The sequence below is a fragment of the Colossoma macropomum genome, unplaced genomic scaffold (genome assembly GCF_904425465.1).
Source record: "Colossoma macropomum unplaced genomic scaffold, Colossoma_macropomum, whole genome shotgun sequence".
NCBI lineage: Eukaryota > Metazoa > Chordata > Actinopteri > Characiformes > Serrasalmidae > Colossoma > Colossoma macropomum.
The window spans coordinates 26,909,725-26,934,418 of record NW_023494794.1 but is presented as its reverse complement, the minus strand read 5'-3'; the positions used below and the strand labels follow the sequence as shown (position 1 = coordinate 26,934,418).

At 37.7% G+C, this 24,694-nt stretch overlaps 3 protein-coding genes across 3 annotated transcripts; 1 reads left to right on the top strand and 2 right to left on the bottom strand.

Moving 5' to 3' along the window:
- Window positions 1-332: 332 nt before the first annotated feature.
- LOC118814871 (elastase-1-like) lies at window positions 333-3,729 on the bottom strand. Its single transcript, XM_036580722.1, has 8 exons — window positions 3,638-3,729; window positions 3,390-3,496; window positions 3,197-3,297; window positions 2,989-3,114; window positions 2,615-2,751; window positions 854-999; window positions 597-746; window positions 333-478 (listed from the first exon to the last, which is right to left on the bottom strand). Exons 1-8 carry the CDS (start codon window positions 3,675-3,677, stop codon window positions 467-469), a joined length of 819 nt encoding a protein of 272 aa, XP_036436615.1. The 5' UTR covers window positions 3,678-3,729; the 3' UTR covers window positions 333-466.
- Window positions 3,730-9,155: 5,426 nt separating this feature from the next.
- LOC118814870 (elastase-1-like) lies at window positions 9,156-10,956 on the bottom strand. The gene is made up of 8 exons (XM_036580721.1): window positions 10,906-10,956; window positions 10,658-10,764; window positions 10,465-10,565; window positions 10,258-10,383; window positions 9,977-10,113; window positions 9,650-9,795; window positions 9,393-9,542; window positions 9,156-9,271 (listed from the first exon to the last, which is right to left on the bottom strand). Exons 1-8 carry the CDS (start codon window positions 10,943-10,945, stop codon window positions 9,260-9,262), a joined length of 819 nt encoding a protein of 272 aa, XP_036436614.1. The 5' UTR covers window positions 10,946-10,956; the 3' UTR covers window positions 9,156-9,259.
- A 3,849-nt stretch (window positions 10,957-14,805) lies between these two features.
- On the top strand, window positions 14,806-16,650 carry LOC118815130 (elastase-1-like). The gene is made up of 8 exons (XM_036581067.1): window positions 14,806-14,897; window positions 15,009-15,115; window positions 15,208-15,308; window positions 15,390-15,515; window positions 15,660-15,796; window positions 15,975-16,120; window positions 16,228-16,377; window positions 16,499-16,650. The coding sequence occupies exons 1-8, from the start codon at window positions 14,855-14,857 to the stop codon at window positions 16,508-16,510; spliced, it is 822 nt and encodes a 273-aa protein (XP_036436960.1). The 5' UTR covers window positions 14,806-14,854; the 3' UTR covers window positions 16,511-16,650.
- The last annotated feature ends 8,044 nt before the right edge of the window (window positions 16,651-24,694 follow it).

Sequence of the window (24,694 nt, the reverse complement as noted above, 5' to 3'; positions counted from 1 at the left end):
CATTAAAATGTGTCACTGAGCATGTTTTGGTTTTTTGTAGTATTAAATCAGATTTTGTGTTTTTAGTGTTTTTGGGTCCCATATTTATATCATATGTAAAATTGAAAAAATAATTGTCAGGTAATATTGGTGATGTGGTGCTGAAAAATAAAACTAATATTGGCATGGTAATCAACTTTAATGTTGTGTATATAAAGGCCAATTTAAAGTGTTCAAAAAAGATTCCAAAGGGTTAATAATTGATTCTATTGGAGTAGATGTGAATGTGGTTGTGAAAGTGAAGAATCTCAACAACAATTACGTGACTCAAAAAGCGAAAACAAATTTATTAGTTTGCATCCTTTATTGGCATATATTGTGCAGACATATTTTAATCAAATATTTGTAGAGTAGACTAATCAAAGTGAAGGAACTGAAGGATTCCCTCTGTGTCAGGATACTGTCTCCCTTTTCTGCTGGGTTCCATTTAGCCTGTGATCTGATGTGGATAAAGTGTTAAATGAATTAATAAAAGCTAAAGCCAGCTTATCAAATTACAATTTGTATTATAGCAAAATATGTAAGAGATTATAATTTAGACAGTTATATCTACTTACACCCTGCACCCAGGAGAGGTAGGCAGACACGCGGGTGAAGACGGTGGGTTTCCTGATGGTGTTGCAACCAGCAGTCGACACAAAGCTGGTGAGTCCGTGGACCACATACCTGCCTCCAACCACACAGTTCAGAGGACCACCGGAGTCACCCTACAGCAAGAGACCACAAGATTAGTCCTTATCAGTTATTTGTTCTGAGATTTAGAATAACAACCATAATAATACCAAATATAATGTATGAAAAAAGCTCTTCTCACATTGCAACCAGCAGCAGTTCCTGCACCGCCAGCACAGATCATGGTGGTTTTGACAGCAGTGCCCCACCAGGTGCTGCTACTGCAGGTAGCATAGTCCACTGAAGGGAGTGAAGCCTGTCTCAGCTGAGCAGAGAGAAAACCTCCATCTAAGAGAGATAGAGAGGGAGGAGACCGTTTAAACTCATGATATGAGCCTTCAAGTGGCAACAAAAACAGAAGACCAGGGCTACAACAAACCAAGGCTTGTGAATATATTATTCGTTTGTTCTTCATTTGTAAGGGGAAACCACATCACAAAGGTTGCAGGGCTTAAAATGATGCTTAAAAAATTAGACACAGCTCAAAAAAGTCAGTATGTACATTTACACAGTTTACCTAAGACTAAATAACTTCTCCTTTATGATTTCTCTGATTTTTCTTTTTTTAATCCTGTTTGATAGTCGCTCTGCATCTGTAAAACAACTCAACATTTGAGATACTATTTCTAATATAGAACAGCATTTTGAATAGGTTTAACTTATATTTAAGGAATTTGTATAAAACAGATTCATGTTTGCTTTTCATATCATTAATATTATACTACATTTGAAAAATCTGTATTTTATTACAAAAATTAATTTGTCACAGAGATTGTGGTCAGTGACATTATCAGAACTCTTACATTACACTTTAACACAGTATTGTCAGCTTTATTAAACTGCTTCTTTGCGTCGAGGCTCATCAGAGAGGAAGCAGCTCAAGGCATGAGAAGGTAAGTTCATACTTCCTCACTATATTTTATTAATTTATTAATAATTTTGTGTATCAGGCAGCACATAACTTCTATGTGTCACTGGTGTTATGTCCTTTAATGGCTGGACAATTAAATTTTGTCAAAATAATGTTGTTTTTCATTTTTATTACTGATTTTAAATAGATACACAAGGTCACCTGACCAACAATGAGTCAGACAATTTACAAAATCCTCAGTTTTAACCCGAATGTCACTGGAGTCACAGTCACTGGTGTTACACCACATTCAGATAACAACACTGACATGTTGTGACACCAGTTACTAATGTTAATGTCATGAATGATCAGAACACTTGAAAAACTAATAAATACAGAAAATGGATATTTATTATTGGTAATTTCATCATTTTGCTACCCTGGCTAGGTCGGCCAAACAGAGCGGGGGAGAGGCAAAGGCTGCATAGGTAAAGGTTTAGGTAAAGCTAGTTATTTGAAAACAAATATTGTTTTGTTTTGACGCATGTCTTTTGCTACCTTGTAAACAACATAATATATTAATTCTTTTTTTGCTGTTTATTGGGAAACATATTCAGTGTCAGGTGTACTGAACGTTTAGACTTAGGCGCATGAAATGTGAGAGATTATTTTTTTAAATTAGCATGTTTACAATTACCAACATAACAAGACACAAAGCAAGCACATTCTCTGTGTTAATATATGCACATTTGGATGAAAAAGTTTTTGAACTCTTGGAACCACCAGTACTTCTGCAGGAACAGCTTCTAAAATATTAAACAACTGTCACTGGTGTTGCAGATTTCTCATGATAACGTCTTCTCTTTGATGAAATATTGACTGTATTCAACCAGAAATATTAGAATAATTCATTTTTGCTCTGATTTTTTAAAATCAGTAGTTCAATTTCCTTGTTCAGTGTACAAATTATTATACATATCAGTATCCACCTAAATTCCCGCTCCAAATAGAGAATTTTCAATGTTATCGTTAATAGATAAAGTTGTCACTCACTCTGTGTGACTCCCCAGCCGGTGATATAGCAGGCCGTGTTGCCTGAGAGGATCTGGCCTGCAGAGGGCAGAGGAGCCAGCTGCACGTAAGAGTTTAGGATGGCGTCGGAGGTGAGGCGAATCAGGGCAATGTCATTCCTGAGGTGAGGTGAACAACATTGATTATTATCTGCTGTGTATACTTCATCTACACTATACTGGACTTTCTCAAAATAAATCTGTTTCAAGTTTTTTTGGAGAACCTTCAGTGTTAAGACTGCAGCTAAGAAATAATAGACTACAGCAATAATGTTCAATATTTACAGTACAATTTGCTATAATAAGCCTTTTAAAATGATAAAAAACAATTTAAATGAATAAGAATGTTCAACAGACCCAGCAGTCAGATCGCGGTTCCAGCTGGGGTGGATGTAGATGGCACTGACTCCAAAGAACTGCTCCTTGCCACTCTCAGCTAGGGTCAGATCATGCTCACCAAGAACAACAAGAGACACCACAATGCTGCATAAGAAGACAAAAAAGGTTTATTGTATGAAATTTCAGACAAATATTTTGCAATTGTTGCTGTAAGATGCTTGCTTACCCGTCCACACACTGAGCAGTGGTCAGCACCCAGTTCTTTTTGATCAGCACTCCTCCACAGACGTGGTTGTAGCAGGTGCCACTCTGAGCTCGCAGTGAGACCTGTGGTAATGAACAAAAGACACATGTTACATGCAAGAACGTGCGTTTTATAGTGTCTACAAGGCTTATCTGTCACAAATTATGGTATTTACCTGCCAGGGCCAAGCATTGGGACTGGTTACTGAACCACCAACCACTCTGTTCTGTACCTGTCCCTGTCCACCCTGTCCAGGTGGGGCGACCCCAGACTGACCCAGCACTGCCATCATAAAGAAAACATACAATATCAACCAAATCAGCTTAAGACAAATAAACAGCTCAGTTAAGATCTTGGATGTTGCACCCTTAAATGTGATTATGCTACACTTTTAGTCAGTACTACTGTTTAGTCAGGACTCACCAAGTGCAGCGAAGGTGGTGAAGTAGAGGATTCTCAGCATTTTTGCAGACGTTCAGGATGATGTGCAGAGCAGAAAGTTGTGAAGCCTTTTATACAGTGAGGATCAGGTATCAGGGGGTGGGGTTGGATGCACTTGGTTGCGGTTGGATACAGGTCCTGCCACTTTAATACAAACAAAAAACCCGCTACACAATGATTTCCTATAAGGAACTTCAACCTAATATGTGAGGCATCTGAGGAATGTTCATTGTTCATGTACAATCAGCTTTTGGGAAAGCTGTAATTATTAATTCAGAAAAAAATGCAGAATCATTCCTGGTACTATTTATTTATTTTTCAGTAATGCTTTATAGGAACTACATATACATGAAGCATTCATGGCTTATTTTTTTATTTTTATTTTTTATTTTACCTTTATTTAACCAGGGTAGTCACATTGAGATTAAAAAATCTATTTTACAAGTGAGCCCTGGGCAAGAAGGCAGCACACAAAACAATCAACAAAGAAACAACACGACCACAACCAGCAGAATCAAATCAAGGTTAAAACCAAATTAAAAACAAGAACAAACAGAATTATACAGTTCTTTAACAAGCATCTTAAATTCACTCAAGGAAATAAACGGCTCCAGTTTCAAATGTTTTTGCAGATCATTCCATGCAGATGGAGCGCTGTAACTAAAAGCTGCCTCGCCGTGTTCAGACCGTACTATCGTGACGTCCAGCTGAATATAACTACTAGAATGTAAATTGTATTGAGACTTATTTATTAATATGAAAGCAGACAATTATGAAGGAAGCTGACCAATTATTGCTTTATAGACAATTTGTCTTCGCACTGAAAGTGAAGGCCATCCAACCATTTCATAAAGTTCACAGTGATAAGTTGAATATCTAGCGCCTGTTAACACTGAATGATAAACAGAATCCAGTGAGTGCAGTGTTGTCTTTGAAGTATACCTATAAAAAATATTACCATAATCCAGAATAGGTAAAAAAATGAACTTCAGCTAGTTTTTTCGTGCCTGTTTAGTAAAACAAAAACTATTCCTGAAATAAAATCCCAACTTCAACTTCTTTATCAATTGTTCCACATGCAATTTAAAAGGTTATCATCTAATATAAAACCCAAATATTTATAAGATGAAACTAATTCTATTGATCTGCCCAGCACTGTATAAATTTGCAAAGATGATCTCAGTATTTTTTAGAAAATAACATATATTTTGTTTTTTGATCATTAAGAACAAGCCGTAGAGAGCTCAGATTGTGCTGAATAATCACAAATCCATCCTGTAAGTGTGAACGAGCCTCTGCTGGTGATGAAGCAGAACAAATAGATAATAGTATCCTCTGTATAAAAATGCATATCAGCATTTAAAACATTATTGCAGAGGTCATTAATATATATTGTGAACAACAAAGGCCCCAAAATGGTTATTTAAATGCTGTGGTTTTTCTAATTCTAGGAACCATCAGCAGGCCGTTATTTTGTGAGCGGAGCGTATATGTGGGTTCGTATGACTGAATTATTAAGATTAATAATAAGATACTGCAGGTTTAGGCCATTAAATGATTTATACGTTAAGGGAAGGATCTTATACTCTACACAAAATTTAACAGGTAACCAGTATAATGATGACAGGATTGAGGACAACAACCCTAATGACTGGTCTTGCTAATTAGTATGGACAAAGATTGCACAAAATTCTCTTATCAGCTCCACTACTGATATTACCCCCTTCCAGTGTACTCTAGGATTTCAACCACCTGTTGCTTTGTGGACTGGACCGCCCTCTAATGTGGTTAATAAGAGCATGTGATGCAGTGAAGAAGTCTGGGAGGAGACACACCAGAGAATATAGGCAGCACTCCGACATAATAAATATCAGGCTGACTGTCATTGTGGCAATAATCCCACCTATCAGCCTGAAGACCATTTCATAAACAACATGCCCCCACTTCCGGAAGGGATTAACGGGACCACAGTCTATGCTGTACATCTGTTGCTGGACACCAGAGATCGGATCTCTTTCTTGATTGAGGTTGGATACAGGTCCTTCATGTTTAATATAAACAAAAAAACCCGCTATGCACTGATTTCCTATGAGGAACTTGAACTTAATATGTGAGGCATCTGAGAAATGTTCATTTACACGTGTGATCAGCTTTTGGGATAGCTGTAATTTTTAATACAGAAAGTTATGAAGAATCTTTCCTGGTACTCAAGTCAAACCTGTTTAAATGAAAGGGCTCCAATTATTCCAAAATATATTTCAGTAATGCTTTACAGGAACTACATATACATGAAGCATTCATGGCTTATTTATAGCCTGTAGAGTGATAGTCCATTACAATTGCTTAGTCATTTTGAAACATTCATTATTGAGTAATAAAAATACAATGAAAATAATTAAAAACACATTCAGTGATGCTTAGTGTAAATTTCATGATATAATCAGTGATTAATTCAAATCTAAGCCTACTCAAGAGAGGCCCAAATTACATTTGTTGATGTGTTTATCATCATAAAGCTTCAATGACTGATATGAAATTGTATTACCTATGAACTGTACAGTAATATTATTAGAAAATTTTATTATCACATATTCAGGATGACCTCCTTGTGAAATATTCATGAAAATTTCTTATAATCATGAACAGTTTTCATGCAATGTGTAGGAATGTGAAATGACATTAATTTACACTGTTTGTATTTTAATCATTAACGCTTTTGGAATGTTATGAAGGGATCAATGATGAATGTAAGATGTATTTCTCATGAATATTGTTTACTCAGAATCAAGTTTGTTCTCCAAAAAGAATGAAAAGATGCAGATCTATAATCAGACAAAACAAAGACAGTAGCAGGGGGTCAAAACCAGTGAAAACCAAACACAAGAAAAAGCCTTGAAACTCAGGTTTTGAACACAGAGACTTTGCAAACACACAATGAAAACACAGGGGTATTTTTAGCAGTCTTAATGCCCTTGGAATGAGCTGCAGGTGTGTGACAGAGGAGTAGAATGGGTGGAGCCAGGGAGAGTTCAAGTCATCTAGTTTAATGTGAAATATCATTCTCCTTCATTTCAAAAGGGATTCAAAATTCATACCCAGTTAAAATTGCAGGTGCAGCTCTGTTTGCACCCTGCACCTAAAACAATACCTGCTGGCAGACTTAGACCTTTGCCCATACTTAATCGGCCTTGGTCTCACATCGTTCTTGACTTTGTCACAGATTTATCAGAATCTCAGGGTTTTACTACTATATTTACCATAATAGACAGGTTTTCTCATGGTGCATTCCATTGCCTTCCATCCCAACCGCTTTTCAAACTGCAGAAATTTTGGTCAATCAAGACTTTCAATATTTTGTTGTCCCAGAAGATATCTTGTCAGAAAGGAGTCCTCAGTCTGGTTGGTTTTCTTTGAACATATATGGGTTTCTGGTTATGACCCACAATCTAATGGACAGTGTGAACAAGTAAACCAAGCATTAGGAAAGTTCCTCCGAATCTTTTGCTACAACATCCCTAATGACTGGTCTCGCTAATTAGTATGAACACAGATTGCAAAAAAATTCTGTTATAAGCTCCGCTACTGGTATTATCCCCTTGCAATGTACTCTAGTATTTCAACCACCTGTTGCTTTGTGGACTGGACTCTCCTCTGTTGTTTCCATGGTGGACAAGTGGATGTGACACAGTGAAGAAGTCTGGGAGGAGACACCCCAGAGAATAGAGGCAGCCCTCCATTGTAATAAACAGCAGGCTGGCCATCACTATGGCAATAATCCCACCTATCAACTTGGAGACTGGGTTTGGCTCTCAACTCAGGGCTTCAGGTTTGCTGAGAAAAGTAAAAAGTTAAATCAGAAATAACATTGGTCAGTTCAAAATTCTTGTAAAAATTAATGACCTTACTTACAACCTTGATTTGCTTGCTCGTTACTGTGTCTCTTAATAATTTCATGTTTTTCAGAAAGGATTAATGGGACCCCAGTCTATGCTGTACATTTTCCAGAAGGGATTAACGGGACCCCAGTCTTTGTTGTACATCAATTGCTGGAAACCAGAAATCTTAGAGGTCAGTTGCAGTACCTGGTCAACGGGGAAGGATATGGCCTTGAGGAGCAGTGCTGGGTGCCTGCTGGTGACATCCTGGACCCTGGATTGATGGCGGACTTCCACAGTCAGCAGCTGGACAAGCGCGTTCCTCATCGTCTGGGTCGCCCAAGGAGGGTTTCCCCCAGTCCACTCCCTGGCCAACACCGTAGGAGAATCTCATCTGTCCAGCTCCATTTCGGGCCTCTGGTCATGTGGGAAGTGATTGTCACAGTTGGCCTCGTTTCTTGGCCATCCTGGACTCCTTTGGAGGGGGGGGGTTACTGTCATGCATCCCTCCAGCTCCAACTTACACAAGAACTCCATTTCCCAGACTCCTGTGGGGCATCACATGACTGTTGGACTTCCACGATCCACCAATCATCCTTCACAATTACCTGAATACTGATCTGTTGCACCTGCTCTGTTTGTCATGTGACCAGTCTTTAGTTTAGTGTAAAAGCCTGGGATTAGGGTAGTTACTTTGCAAGGTATTGCTTTTCTTTGTAGAGCTGCTGAGTGTTTCCTGATTGATATCCTTGCATTATTGTGTACTTGACCCCATTTCTGGATTTTCTGACTTATCGTTTTGGCTTTGCCCTTTTTGAATATGCTGCCTTTGTTATCTTTTTCTGTCTTTTGTCTTTTTTGGATTCGATCTATGTCTGTTCACTGACTACAATTTTTGCCAAACACTTCACAAAGAAAGCCTCATTTCTTGTTTTTATCACAGTGTCTGGCTAGATCTGTCAAGTCTGATATAGCTTTCAGTCAGAGTTATGATATTGGCAACTCTTAAAAATTCTAACACTGAAAGAAATTAAAGCACAACTTTGAAAATAAGCTTGTCTGCCTGGAATAAACACCTTTTTCTTGAACTTTTTTTGAAAATGCAAAACCATGACCTGACCTGTCATGTTCTAATCAACTTTCATTAGTAAATTCCTTTTGATTTATACCTCTGTATTTGTAGTTTTTGTCATCTGCTGAAGAAAAGACCAGAGCAGCGTTGTCCCTTGTTGGTTTTTTTTTTATTTCTATGTGACTCATAGCATGGGTTTTAGAAAAGCTGATGAAGTCCAGTATGTACATATAGCAGTACACAACAGTCAATAACCTGAAACTTCACGTTATTTGCCAGATTACGAAGTTTTGCTGTTGTTGATTGCAAACAAGTACAGGTGACTGAGCAGGAGGTATGCATTTGTAGGTTTATCTGAGAAAAGGAACATATATTATCAACTCTGATTTTCATCTTTAGGACAAATAAAGTAGAAAAGGCACCAGTTTAGATTTGATGTGGATGAGAAATGTAAACAGACCAGAGTGCTCATCAATGATTATATGACTTAAATAAAGAATGGGAGACAATGTTCTTCAGTGTTCATCCTTTATTGGCGTATATTCTGGGTACATATGTATTTAGATCAAATATTTGTAGAATAGATGAATCAAAATGAAGAAACTGAAGGATTCCCTCTGTGTCAGGATACCATCTCCCTTTTCTGCTGTGTTCCATTTAGCCTGTGATCTGATGTGGATAAAGTGTTGATTGAATTAACAAGAGCTAAAACCAGCTTATTATATTACTGTTTGTATTATTGCAACACATGTAAGAAAGAGATTATGAATGCACAGTTATATCTACTTACACCCTGCACCCAGGAGAGGTAGGCAGACACGCGGGTGAAGACGGTGGGTTTCCTGATGGTGTTGCAACCAGCAGTCGACACAAAGCTGGTGAGTCCGTGGACCACATACCTGCCTCCAACCACACAGTTCAGAGGACCACCGGAGTCACCCTACAGCAAGAGACCACAAGATTAGTCCTTATCAGTTATTTGTTCTGAGATTTAGAAAAACAACCATAATAATACCAAATATAATGTATGAAAAAAGCTCTTCTCACATTGCAACCAGCAGCAGTTCCTGCACCGCCAGCACAGATCATGGTGGTTTTGACAGCAGTGCCCCACCAGGTGCTGCTACTGCAGGTGGCATAGTCAACTGAAGGCAGTGAAGCCTGTCTCAGCTGAGCAGAGAGAAAACCTCCATCTAAAAGAGACAGAGAGGGAGGAGACCGGCTTATACTCATGATATGAGCCTTCAAGTGGCAACAAAAACAGAAAAGCAGTACCTCAATGAACCAAGGCTTGGTTGGCATCATAACTGATTGAATGAAGTGAATATATTGTTATTTTTTATGTTATCTTTAAGAGATGAAGTTGTCACTCACTCTGTGTGACTCCCCAGCCAGTGATATAGCAGGCCGTGTTGCCTGACAGGATCTGGCCTGCAGAGGGCAGGGGAGCCAGCTGCACGTAAGAGTTTAGGATGGCGTCGGAGGTGAGGCGAATCAGGGCAATGTCGTTCCTGAGGTGAGGTGAACAACATTGATTATTTTCTGCTGAGTATACTTCATCTACATGTTTTTGGAGAACCTTTAGTGTTAAGAGTGTAGCTATGGATACAGTTATAGACTAAAACAATTTAAATGAAAAAGAATGTTCAACAGACCCAGCAGTCAGATCGCGGTTCCAGCTGGGGTGGATGTAGATGGCACTGACTCCAAAGAACTGCTCCTTGCCACTCTCAGCTAGGGTCAGATCATGCTCACCAAGAACAACAAGAGACACTGCAATGCTGCATAAGAAGACAAAAATGTTTATTGTATGAAATTTCAGACAAATATTTTGCAGTTGTTGCTGTAAGATGCTTGCTTACCCGTCCACACACTGAGCAGTGGTCAGCACCCAGTTCTTTTTGATCAGCACTCCTCCACAGACGTGGTTGTAGCAGGTGCCACTCTGAACTCGCAGTGAGACCTGTGGTAATGAACAAAAGACACATGTTACATGTAAGAACATGCGTTTTATAGTGTCTACAAGGCTTATCTGTCACAAATCATGGTATTTACCTGCCAGGGCCAAGCATTGGGACTGGTTACTGAACCACCAACCACTCTGTTCTGTACCTGTCCCTGTCCACCCTGTCCAGGTGGGGCGACCCCAGACTGACCCAGCACTGCCATCATGAAAAGAACATACAAAATAAGCCAAACCAGCTTAAGACAAATAAACAGCTCAGTTAAGATCTTGGTTTTAGCACCTATAAATGTGATTATGCTACATGTATACATTGCAGTACCGTTTAGTCAGGACTCACCAAGTGCAGCGAAGGTGGTGAAGTAGAGGATTCTTAGCATCTTTGCAGACATTCAGGACGATGTGCAGAGCAGAAAGTTGTGTAGCCTTTTATACAGTGAGGATCAGGTATTGAGGGTGGGGTTGAATGCACTTGATTGATTGATGACTGATTCCTATAAGGAACTTGAACCTAATGCGTGAGGCATCTGAGGAATGTTCATTGTTCACGTACAATCAGCTTTTGGGAAAGCTGTAATTGTTAAATCAGAAAAAGGAGGGGAATGTTTCCCGGTACTCAAGTCAAACCTGTTTAAATTAAAGGACTCTAAATACTCCCAAAATAATATTTCAGTATTGCTTTACAGGAACTACATTTATATATATATATATCACATCACATATTCAGGACGACCTCTCTATGAAATATTCGTGAATATTTATGAAACTCATGCAATGTTTCATGTAATGTTAAGAGATCAATGATAAATATAAGATGTATATCTTTTGAATATCATTTACGTAAAAACATATTTTAGTCTATTACTTGTTCAATACTCATTAATCAATGTTGACATTCCTTTTTTTCAAAGAACAAATGTGATTTTAATTAAATGCCCCATTTGAATGGTTGACTTCACATTTACAACCTAGAACTTTCCCTCATGTCTCAAACTGTCCTCTGATTGACTCAGACTCTGAGTGTAGTATTGATAATCAGAAATTTACAGCTAATATATGAATAAAAGATGACTCAAAATTCAGGTACACAGTGTGTGCATGCTTCTAAGCTGAGAGAGTGGGGAAGGTTTGGGAAAATGCAAAAAAGGCCACAAATGGCCTTGTTCCAATCCACTATGCTTCCCCTCTTTCCCTCAAAATCACGCCAACTGGCCCTACAACACATTATAACAGATAAATAACAAAAAATATGACAAATATTATTATAAAATTAATAATATTTAGCTCTGTCTTTTAGTTTTCATTGATTTTGAGCATTAAAAATATCTGAACATTTGAGTTTTAGCATAAATCCAAGAGGACAGAAAATCAATAAAAACATGGCCGCTTTATGCTAATTGTTTCTTTTTACTCATAATAACCAATAGGATGTATCACCATCAGAGTTACTGCACTTTCAGCTCACAGACACTCCAGACTAACAACTTCTGAAAAGGTGTCTGAGGTGCCACTTGTTTTGAAGATAGCTATAAGCAAAGAAATTACAAAATTTTGCAGGCGCTCGGTAAATTTTTTTATCAAAAATGACCCAAAATCATAAAAATAACAAATTTCTGTTAGCATTTACATGTTAAGCCATGGAATATCTGAGTAGCCCAGGGACTCCTGAAAATGACAACATATGGTATGTGTGACTGTCACATGTAAATACTTTAAATTTGCAACTGTAATTGTGATTGACCAAAAATACAGAAAAAAAATCCCAAAATTCTAGGGTTCTAAGGGTTAAATGATATTCATGAGATATACAGATTACATTCATCATTGATCCCTTTATAACATTCCAAAAGCAACACTGGAAACACTGGAAATTAACGTCATTTCATATTCCTACACATTACATATAATCAGGGTTGGGATAGGCACTGAAAAATTAGTAGTAGGCTACTTTGTAGTAACTTTCCCAAAATTTGTAGCTAGTTACAATTTAGCTACTTTTCCAGAAAAAGTAGTGGCTACTTTTTTTAGCTACTTTTTGAAAAGTAGCACACTACTTTTTAAGCTACTTTCAAAGTGCGATTGTTTGAATGTTTGCGAATCTCTACCTGACACACCAAACAAGCCCAACAAGACACTGATAGTGTGAACAAGACACTGCATTTAATCATGTGCCAGAAAGAAACATACAAATGAAAAGCTGCAAATATGCAAAAAGATCAGCAAAAAGTGAGTTTAAGTGTAACCAACAATCAAACTTACACAACCAAAGGTGTGATATCCAACGAAAATTCGAGCTAAGTCAGGCAAAGTCAATTATTCCAGGGTTTTCCTAAATCAACAAAAATAACCGAATACAAACCAAACAATTTTGTGCAAAGAATTGTCAACTGTTGAAATAAAACTGCTCCAATTAAAACATTTCAGCAAAATGTACAGACAGACATGACCTTTATTAAACTTCAGCAACACTTCAGCCTCAAAATTCTCATCAGTGACCCTGACTCTGTTTAGGGTGAGAATCAGGCCTGAATAATCTCTCCACTGCTGCAGAGCTGTTGTGGCTCCACAGCAGAACAGGATTTTTAGGTAAAATAACATAATAATCCTCCTTTGATGTAAAATCATTATAACACAGAGTTCTAAAACATTTTTTAATATAATAATAAATGGTCTAAAACGCTGGAGTCAATGCATAACTGCTAATTCACCAACCTTTAACGCTGAATACTGATGCGCAGACTGCTGGTCACACAGCAATGCAGACAACCTCGCCTCACAAGTAGCTAATTGAACGGCATAGAAGAGAAAGATTTACGACGAACATCGATGATTTGGAGACAAATGGACTTATTTGCATTTATAATCACTCCAGCTGGTTTCCTCATATGTTTAATCTGCAACAAGTCATGAAGCTTAAGTCAGCTTATCTTTTTCCTGCTTCTCATTTGTATTGTCCCTCAGTACAATCTGGCACCTCAGGCACCATTTAAGGTGGAACAGGACAATTTGAACGAGAAGCAAGCGAATGAGAACCAACTTCAGTGTCATAAAAAGACAAACATTGAGAGACATTTTACAAGAAACTTGCGGAAAAGTTTCCAGAGATGCGAGAGAAGTGGCTATACCTGACATAAAGGTTAAAGCAGAGCAAAGTAAGTCTGTTTTTTCCTTTATGTTATATTTTATCCTGTACTAGTACATCGTCACATACTGAGACATATTTACAGCCAAGATGATAAAACGGACATAAAATGCTGTGGCTCCCAAGGTGGTTTGATTTTCTGGAAAGGACAAAATGGCTGTTCTTAACATTTCGGTGTCCGACCCCTGAGCTAAGCCTGTTTGTAAGGGTGAACAAGCATCAGGGTGGGGCCATCGCATGACTGCACAATAGTGACTAGCCCAGTTAACGTCATTATATGGTTCACATTTTCAAAAATGTAGTGAACATTATAGCTATAGTTACCCAAACGTTTGTAGGCACTACAGCTATTAGCTACACTTCATAAAACTGTAGCAGCTACAGCTATTAGCTACAAAAATTTTTAGTAAGCTACAAAAAGTAGTGCGCTACTTAGCTACCCCCCCATCCCTGCACATAATGGTGCATGAGTTTCATAAAATGTTAACTAATATTTCATTCAGGTCATCCTGAATATGGGACAATAAAATTTCCTAGTAATATTACTGTACAGTTCATAGGTAATACAATTTCATATCAGTCACGGAAGCTTGATGAAAATTTAATTTGGGCCTCTCTTGAGTAGTATTACTGATTATATCATGAAATTCACACTAAACATCACTGAATGTCTTTTTAGTTCCTTACATTGAATTTTCATTACTCATTATTTAATGGTTTAAAATGTCTATTAAATTGTAACGAACTATCACTCTACAGGCTATAAATAAGCCATGAATGCTCCATGTATATGTAATTCCTGTAAAGCATTACTGAAATATTATTTTGGAACTAAATGGAGTCTTTTCATTCAGACAGGTTTGACTTGAGTGCCAGGGAAGATTCTTCACCTTTTTCTGACTTAAAAATTACAGCTTTCCCAAAAGCTGATCACACGTGTACAATGAACACTTCTCAGATGCCTCACATATTAGGTTGAAGTTCCTTATAGGAAATCATTGTGTAGCAGGTTTTTGTTTATATTAAAGTGGCAGGACCTGTATCCAACCGCAACCAAGTACATCCAACCCCACCCCCTGATACCTGATCCTCACTGTATAAAAGGCTTCACAACTTTCTGCTCTGCACATCATCCTGAACGTCTGCAATGATGCTGAGAATCCTCTACTTCACCACCTTCGCTGCACTTGGTGAGTCCTCACTGAATAGTTGTGCAATATATGAGTGTAGTCTGATAACATTTATATATGCAACAACTGAGATCTTAAATGAGTTGTTTATTTTTCTTGTTTATTTGGCAGTGCTGGGTCAGTCTGGGGTCGCCCCACCTGGACAGGGTGGACAGGGACAGGTACAGAACAGAGTGGTTGGTGGTTCAGTAACCAGTCCCAATGCTTGGCCCTGGCAGGTAAATACCATGATTTGTGACAGATAAGCCTTGTAGACACTATAAAACGCATGTTCTTGCATGTAACATGTGTCTTTTGTTCATTACCACAGGTCTCACTGCGAGTTCAGAGTGGCACCTGCTACAACCACGTCTGTGGAGGAGTGCTGATCAAAAAGAACTGGGTGCTGACCACTGCTCAGTGTGTGGACGGGTAAGCAAACATCTTACAGGAACAACTGCAAAATATTTGTGTGAAATTTCATACAATAAACATTTTTGTCTTCTTATGCAGCATTGCGGTGTCTCTTGTTGTTCTTGGTGAGCATGATCTGACCCTAGCTGAGAGTGGCAAGGAGCAGTTCTTTGGAGTCAGTGCCATCTACATCCACCCCAGCTGGAACCGCGATCTGACTGCTGGGTCTGTTGAACATTCTTTTTCATTTAAATTGTTTTAGTCTATAACTGTATCCATAGCTACACTCTTAACACTAAAGGTTCTCCAAAAAAATGTAGATGAAGTATACTCAGCAGAAAATAATCAATGTTGTTCACCTCACCTCAGGAATGACATTGCCCTGATTCGCCTCACCTCCGACGCCATCCTAAACTCTTACGTGCAGCTGGCTCCTCTGCCCTCTGCAGGCCAGATCCTGTCAGGCAACACAGCCTGCTATATCACCGGCTGGGGAGTCACACAGAGTGAGTGACAACTTTATCTCTTAAAGATAACATAAAAAAAAAAAAAGAATCATTTATTTACTTCCGTCAATGATATGTGATGCCAACCAAGCCTTGGTTCATTGAGGCACTGGTCTTTTATTTTACTGGGCCCAAATTATGAGTTCAAGCCGGTCTCCTCCCTCTCTGTCTCTCTTAGATGGAGGTTTTCTCTCTGCTCAGCTGAGACAGGCCTCACTGCCTTCAGTGGACTATGCTACCTGCAGTAGCAGCACCTGGTGGGGCACTGCTGTCAAAACCACCATGATCTGTGCTGGCGGTGCAGGAACTGCTGCTGGTTGCAATGTGAGAAGAGCTTTTTTCATACATTATATTTGGTATTATTATGGTTGTTTTTCTAAATCTCAGAACAAATAACTGATAAGGACTAATCTTGTGGTCTCTTGCTGTAGGGTGACTCCGGTGGTCCTCTGAACTGTGTGGTTGGAGGCAATTATGTGGTCCACGGACTCACCAGCTTTGTGTCGACTGCTGGTTGCAACACCATCAGGAAACCCACCGTCTTCACCCGCGTGTCTGCCTACCTCTCCTGGGTGCAGGGTGTAAGTAGATATATCTGTGCATTCATAATCTCTTTCTTACATGTGTTGCAATAATACAAACAGTAATATAATAAGCTGGTTTTAGCTCTTGTTAATTCAATCAACACTTTATCCACATCAGATCACAGGCTAAATGGAACACAGCAGAAAAGGGACACAGTATCCTGACACAGAGGGAATCCTTCAGTTCCTTCAATTTGATTCATGTACTCTACAAATACTTGATTGAGTGTATGTATCCACAGTGTATACCAATAAAGCATGAAAACTAAAGTACATTTGTTCTCTTTATTTGGGTCATATAATTTTCACTCTTGGGTTCTTCACCTTTCTCGTCCACATTAAGATCTACTCCAATAACATCCTTCAATAAAACTAAAATGATGACTTTTGCAAAAGCCTGACTAAGCTTCTTGTACCACTTGTTTACAGTGCAAAACTCCTTTAACCCTTCCAGCTGGGAAATCAATGCCGCTACCTCTACCATCTCACCCCTAGTCACACTTAGCTATCATCTTCTCTACAGATCTAGAGTCTCAGGGCAGCACAGTCATTTTTATGGTCATTGATTGCTTCTCTAAAGGTGTCCATTTTGTTTTGTTTCCGCAGCTACTTAGTGCTTTTTAAACATTTGTTTAATAATGCGCTTAGATTTTTTGGTGTTCCTAAAATATTATTTCTGATCAAGGTTTGCTTTACACGTTTGGTCAGCCTATAGGGAACGTTTGGGTATCTCCATCGGTCTTACACCTGGTTATCAAGCACAATCTAACAGACACTGCGTGTTTGCATGCACGTAATAATCAGATCATAATCAGATTTCTGCAGTTATCCGATTAAGCAAATGATCATATAAATACCATACGATCCAGAAATATGATTAAGAAATCCAATAAACAGGCTGGATGTTAGCTCAGTAGTCAGATTGCTCATTGCCTGTGAACCTGTGATTGCTGCCTGGCTCATGTAGACCTGGAGTTTCCCCATTATCTGATTACTCAAGTGCATATAAACTTGTAGATCAGATTACTGACAAAATCTAATTTCTGCAGCTATCGGATTATTAAGTGCAGGTAAATGCACTCAATGTAAAGGATGAACTTGAGCCTTGTAAATAACTGTGAGTTTGTCATAATAATCAACATGATTGGGCACAATACTTACCCTGAGCTGAAATCGCCCAAAATTCCTTAACCAGTTCCGTCATGGGCATGGCCCCATTTCAAAGTATTCTTTGAACTATTTCCTTCTTCTTCTTCTTCTTCTTCTTCTTATTATTATTATTATTATTATTATTATTATTATTATTATTATTATTATTATTTATTCTACAGAGCTTATACCATTCATTGATTAGAATAAATCAGTTTTTAAGAGTTTCTGTTATACTGCAAGCCCCCATGATGCCCATCTGAAATCAGATATTATGGTTTGTTTCCTGCTTACAAGAAATATATGCTTTGTGAATGTAGGTCAGTTGGTCTCAGGTTGAGAAACTGGTTGTCAGCTGTTGGTTTTCTGACAGCAGGCTGGGAGGGTCTACTGGAAATACTTTTTTAGAAACGTTTTTATAACCATGCCATATTTCTTTAAACAAGGCCATAACCTGGGGTATATTTACAGCTGATATTGAGAAACCTCTGCAGTTTTTCACAGTCAAAGTGAAAAATGAACATACATATCTAACAGTACATTTTGTGTAAACGACAGTGTCCAATGAATTATGTTTTTAGTCTGCACAAAAACAACCCCTCTACAATAGGGACATTTATTTTCTGGTATTATTATGGCTCAACTAAAAGAGTATTTAATAATATCTGATGGAATCAAAGGCATCTGTCTGATGAAGACTGTTTATTAAGTTCAGTCAAGTTGAGTCCATCTGCTGGCAACCATATGTATAGTGTTTTTCCAGAATATTTAAATAATTACTAATGAATTGATTCTTCTCGTAATTAGTGCATTCCATTTTGGGAGCACCCACCTTACTAGTCACTGCCCTGAAAGGCACCTCTCTTGTTTGGCAGCATTTGTCCTGTCCTCACCCTTCTTAATGAACCGGCTTTATTTCTAACACACAATAGATGAAAAACTACTTATAATTTTTTACAAAATGCACTTAGAAAAAAAGGATCTCACACACAATCAGCTAAACTGCTAATATGCATTTTATTTTATGAATTCTAATCTGATTTATGTGCTACTAGTCTAAAAGTTAGCTGTCAACATCCACCTAGCACTAATGTCACTGTGATAAGCATAGCAATACAAGATAAACAGAGCAGACAAAAAGGCCTTATTGTTCTACTACTATAATTTCAGAACTTCTACAATGACAAGTAAGTCAATAAGTATTTTTCATTATTCTGGGATAACGTCAGTCTGTAGTTTTGGTTCTGCCATGTTTTCCCCCACATACACTGTAAAAATTAGCTGTTTTCAGCAGTTCAGCACAGTTTTCTCCCCATAACAGCCCCTTCTTCCACAGCCCGTCAGCCAGCGCCTATCCACTGCTGTAACTTCAGTCCCTGAGAACAGAAAAACATCTACAGAATCAAACTGATAATTTTTTACACACAAAAAGCGCTACTAAATAGTGAACAGCCAGTATTGTAAACTGGTTTCTCTCTGTTGAAGAGCCACTGTGTTTACGCAGCTAGCCCAATACTTAAGCTAACTAAGGTTAGTTTCACCTGCAAGTTACAAATGCAGCCTGTCAGGTCGTGGTAGACAAGTGAACTGTCTAAATTTCACCACATGACTCATTTCTAGCAAACTACAAACACAAATATGTTAAATATGTTACACAAATATAGCAATCAAGCTAAACAGTGAAGAAAGGAGTAAAAAAAATAACTTACATTTGTAAATGTCTCGGTAGGATGAAACAACCACTCCGTCCACCATGTTTATTAAACTGAAGCGATGGATCTCTTGGCTGGTGAACCAGTGAACAGTATTGTAGGATTGCCTTCACTGAGAAGGATGCATGCAATGCTGTCCTCAGATTTGGTCAAAATAAAGCACTTTAAAAGACAGCTGACCTATGATACCTTCAAAATGGGACAGGCTTTGTCCAATGAGCATGCAATGCTGCTTTAAAATGCTGAATCTTTTCATTCTGTCCTTTCCCTCCTCAACTTTCATTAAAAGGGCCTTCTGATCTTCCTGATTTACCATGATGTTTCTTCTGCAAATTTCTCTCCAGTCTTACTTCTCTTTTTATATGATCATTATTCATGTTAAAGAAGAATGGTGATAGTAGACACCCCTGTCTCGCTCCTTTGCCAATGTGGAACCAGGCTTTTTGCACATTTTCTATCAAAACTGTGGCTTGTTAATCGGTGTAGGGGTTCCTCATTAGATCACTGAGATTCCATACCCATTTTCCATAACTTTACAGGAGCTGACATTAGTGATAATTGTTCCAATTGTTCCGCACATCTAGCAGGTCTCTTTTAATGTGAGGATATAATCTGTGTCGAATGATGCTGAGCATAATATTACTGGTATATTGCAGCATAATACATATATAAGTGTATATATATAAAACATTCCCATAAGAAGAATATCTCTGTTTTATTTACAACGTTTTTTCAGTTAATAGAAATAAACATTAAAGAAAGACATGGGGAGTCCTGACTGTTTGTGACTGTCCATAAAATTCCAGAAAAATTAATGCGCATTTATATTTACACTGTTAATTTAAAAAAAAAAACGAGAAAGAAAGAAAATGGTAGATGAAAGAAGCTCATGCAAATTCTTAATTTAGCTTTTACCTGAATGCCAGTGAACTTCCTATTATCCAACCTGTCCTCATTGGCCAGGTAAATGTTTCATTAAGCACTGAAAGTGTGTCCTCTCATTGCACATTGTTCACACACATAGACACACTATCTATATTATTTTATGCTTAGAAAGTCATGATGTCCTCATTTTTGAATGCTTTGAGGTGAAATACAATTATTTGCACCATTTCTTTACGCTATTCAATCATAGATGCTGAAGCATATTGTTGGCTTTGCTCTAGCAGGCACTTCATTTGCCTTTTTACAACATTATCAACTGCTGATATGCAAGTATGGTATGTGCTGTCTCATCATGAACAGTGACATACCCTGAGAGTTTCACTAGTTTACGGTAAGAATGTGAGACGTACGGTCACGTACAGGCAGCTCAGACACAAAGAGCAAAGATCTAAATCTTAAAGGAGTAAGTCAGTGTTAGTATAGGTAGATAATTTAGTAGCTAGCAAGCAAATTCAAAGATGTTGCACATTCATTCTGGTATATTCCCTTGACTCTTGGAGACTGTATCTCATAGATGCCCTAGTTTCCAAATACAACTATGCTGTGCCATCATCATCCACAGCAATGTCTGTTTACTATTTGCAGACATAAATAAACCATTTAAATGCAGTGATTCATCTTGTTAACTACTGGCTCTGTGTATTATGTACAGGAGAGCAATCCATAATGTCTTCCTTCAGTGTTTTAGAACAAAGGTTCTCAATTTCAACAATTCACAGCCCACACAACCAACCATAAAAAGCGTCTGTGGCACACAAGAAGATTTAACCAACCTATCATTTCAAATAAAAATGAATATAACTCAATAATCAAAGTAGCCTATGGAAATTCGCTTGTCTAAATAATCATCCAACAGTGGATGATTTCCACACGATCAAAGAGAGAAGTGTTTTATGTTGATTTGAACTGAAATTATGAACAAAACTCGTGCAAAATTTTGGATGCCCCTGGTCAAATTACGTTTTGTTGAAAAACATGTGGAAAATACACATAAAATGCTATCTTTTGTGAAAGTTATGGCACAGATTAAATTGCATTTTTTCCCAAATGAACAGAAAATGTATACTAAACATTGCACAAAAAATGCTGTATGTAAGTAATTTCCCTATAGAGAATATGTTAACTTACTTTCAACAAAGCATATAATTTGACTAGCAGTGTTCAAAAATTTTACTTATGCCAGTCATACATTTTGCCAGACCAATCAGTGAGCTTGACCTAAATATGATGTTCTATTTTTTACATATAATCATCACATCAATAATATTTGGTAAAATATTTGCATTGCAGTTTGGCCAACAATGGCCCCCTAGCAGTACCACCATGGCCCACAGGTTAAAAAATGATAATATCACTGCTGCCTATATCTCCTAATGACCTTTCAGCAGCTGAGTCCATTCCAACATGGCTGCAAACAACAATCTGTAAACTGGTTGACTGCCTTAGTGAAAGTTTCATAATTGTTAAAAAAACAATGATAAAACACAAAGTTCATCAGGTTGCTGAGTGTGGTGTATGTATCTATGGGTCTATCAATGCAGAAAGCTGCATATCTATGACTTGCTTCAGCTTTGAAGGAAGTAAAGTGGTAAGAGCACAGATTTAATTTTACTCACACCTCAGTCTCTCATAGCTGCATTGCTTAGCTTGTTAGTTTCATAGTCATTATCATGTAATGAATGAATAATAAGTCTCAAGTAAATATTAGGCTTAGCACTTTAAGCCATGGTGGTAGATTTTCCTGTTAGACCTGTTTGAACACCTGCCAGAATCAATGTTAACACTCAGCCTGAATATCAGACAAAACCACATATAGTGCGGGGAAGGAAGTAAACAGATTTGTTTTTGTTATTCAGTATACTTACAGTGTGTGGGTATATATATAAATATATATATATACATATATATATATATATATATATATATATATATATATATATATATACACACCCATAATGTCTTTTGTTTTTGTACTTATAAATATGCACAAAAAAGTATGTACTTGTAATCATAATCAATCAATCGATCAACCCTCATTTAAACTCAGGATACATTGAGGGAGACTATTCATATAGTAACTTAACAAGTTACAGATCAGATAAGGATAAAATAAATAAAAACATATATTAATGAAATAAAAAGAAACTGAAGATGTAAGCAATAAATTGACCATAATAAAATAAATAAAAGGAATAAAAAGAATAATAAAAAGTAAAACAACAGCTAAAACATACCAAAAATCATGTTAAAAGTTAGGTAAAATCTAATAAAACAGTGTCAGGCTGAGTGGAGGTGGTTAGAGACTAAGTTTAAAATGTTCATGTGAAACCAGAGAGTCATGAACCCTCCCACAGTCCAAAAAAACATGCAGTCAGGCTGATTGGACACGCTAAATTGCCCCTCGGTGTGTGTGTGACTGTGTATGTCTGTCTGTTTGCCCTGCGATGGACTGGCGACCTGTCCAGAATGTATCCTGCCTTCCGCCCAATGACAGCTGGGATAGGCTCCAGCACCCCACCGTGACCCAGAAGGTTTAGATGATGTATGTATTGAAAATTAACTTGACAAAGAAAAAAAAAATCAGGCACCATAAATTAATAACATTATTACTTTATTGCAAAGGCTTTCATATCTTCAAGACATCTGTGGTAAGATATAATTAGCTATTTGCAGCACTGTGGTTCAGTTTTGGCCTAATCCTCTCAGCAACCCATCTTCAGGTCCCTATGTTTACGAGGGTTCCTCATATGGACTTCAAATCACTTCTTTCTTTTTCAGAAAACAGTCTTGAGTTGTTTTGGTTTTATGTCATCCAGCTTCTCCTCAGATTCAGTTAATGAGATTCAATTCTCCTCTAATATGTCTCGGTACATCAAAAATGCAACAGGTAATGTGAAAATAGCATTTGCAGAGAAACAGCCCCGTGTCACGACGGTGATCTTTATTTCTCTAAACTTCATGAGCCGACTCATTACCACAGCTCTATTTTTGTTCTGTCTGACCAGATTATGTTGGTCCAAAAGAGTACGGAGTTGTCGACATGCTCTTATACACATTTTAGAGGCACATCTCTGTGCTTTTTTAGCAGAGATGTTTTAGTGTGGGCTGCAGGAACAGAGATGATAGTGGTGCAATTCATTGCTTAGTCTTCTCTGTGTAACTGTTGTTCCTGCTTTCAGGTCACCCTGCAACTTTTTTCGAGTGACTGCTGACTCATTGGTCGCATACCTGTCCAGGATGATTAGCTGTGGCTCCATGAACTTTCTACTTGCGTATTATCAGACCACTTGTGCTGACAGGGATGTTTAATGTCTTTACTATGGCTGTGTAGCTTTTTCCATTCAAGTGTTGTCTATATATGTTGTCTCTGAGTTGCCTCTGTCTTCTTCACAAACAATGGCAACATCTTTTATAATGAAAAGTGTAATTTCTACAAATCTACAAGACATTTATTTATTTATAATTTGCTAGTTTGTGCTGCAGTATTAATATCTAGAATGTTTAAGTAACTTTTAACTTACATTTCACATTTTCTCCCCACTAATTGTACATTTTTGTTTATAGTTATAAATACATACTTTTTTGGTCATATTTGTAAGTGCACAACTCAAAAGACATTATATGTATAGATTTGAAGTGGATATGTGTTCTGAAAGTACATTAAACAACACAAATTAAAGTGTCTAAATACAAGTTTTCTACTGTATCTTCAGATACAATAGTACTAGCATATGACAATCATGGTCTAACAGGCCTGCATGAGGAACCACAGCAGTTACTCTTAATATAGTTCAAGTTCTTATGAAGCTATTTACTGTGTAAGGCATTTAATGAGCACTGTTACTGGATTAGATGTAAATGTGTTTGGAAAAGTGAGGAGACATGCTATAATTTTCATGCTTTATTGATTTATAATGTAGATTATACGTTTACATTTGGATCAAGTACTCATGAACTAGCTGATTCAAATTGTAGAAATGCTTTATAGGATTTCCCCGGTCTCAGGATCTCCATTTTCTGCTGTGTTCTGTTTAGCCTGTGATCTGATGTGGATAAAAAACATAAACACAGCTAGTTTCTAAATTGCTGTTGGTGTTCTTGCAGACTTTGTACAAGGAGGTTATTACTTGCACAGTTAACCCTTTAAAATCTCAGGCTTATTACTGTAACAAGGACTTTAATAAGGACTGTAATGCAAACTGGCTGAGCAATTCTTAGGTTTGCTTTCAATAAATCATTTCTACCAGAAATTTGTGAAAGAATTGAAATAACTCGAATGAATGAGGCGCATCATGCACAACAGACCCAATAGTGTAATCTTATTTCCAGCTAAAGTGAATGTAGATGGCACTGACTCCGTAGAACTGCTAATGGCATGCACCTGTCCCCTGGGCCCCGATGACAGCCATGGAAGCAGGCAGGAAGGCAGGGCCCGAACTCACGCCAGTAAGAAAGGAGAGCAACAAGTGAATGGGGAATGGCGCGAGTCCCAAGCCCTGCTTCCTGGG

What these genes read in the sequence shown, in the direction of transcription:
- LOC118814871 (XM_036580722.1), bottom strand. Translation starts at nt 3,677, where the DNA reads ATGCTGAGAATCCTCTACTTCACCACCTTCGCTGCACTTG. An exon ending in CACCACCTTCGCTGCACTTG is followed by an intron (nt 3,497 to 3,637) that starts GTGAGTCCTGAC and finishes TTATGATGGCAG; the next exon opens with TGCTGGGTCAGTCTGGGGTC. An exon ending in CGGCTGGGGAGTCACACAGA is followed by an intron (nt 1,000 to 2,614) that starts GTGAGTGACAAC and finishes TATCTCTCTTAG; the next exon opens with ATGGAGGTTTTCTCTCTGCT.
- LOC118815130 (XM_036581067.1), top strand. Translation starts at nt 14,855, where the DNA reads ATGATGCTGAGAATCCTCTACTTCACCACCTTCGCTGCACTTG. An exon ending in CACCACCTTCGCTGCACTTG is followed by an intron (nt 14,898 to 15,008) that starts GTGAGTCCTCAC and finishes TTTATTTGGCAG; the next exon opens with TGCTGGGTCAGTCTGGGGTC. An exon ending in ACTGCTCAGTGTGTGGACGG is followed by an intron (nt 15,309 to 15,389) that starts GTAAGCAAACAT and finishes CTTCTTATGCAG; the next exon opens with CATTGCGGTGTCTCTTGTTG.
- LOC118814870 (XM_036580721.1), bottom strand. Translation starts at nt 10,945, where the DNA reads ATGCTAAGAATCCTCTACTTCACCACCTTCGCTGCACTTG. An exon ending in AACCGCGATCTGACTGCTGG is followed by an intron (nt 10,114 to 10,257) that starts GTCTGTTGAACA and finishes ACCTCACCTCAG; the next exon opens with GAACGACATTGCCCTGATTC. An exon ending in TGGCTGGGGAGTCACACAGA is followed by an intron (nt 9,796 to 9,976) that starts GTGAGTGACAAC and finishes TGTCTCTTTTAG; the next exon opens with ATGGAGGTTTTCTCTCTGCT.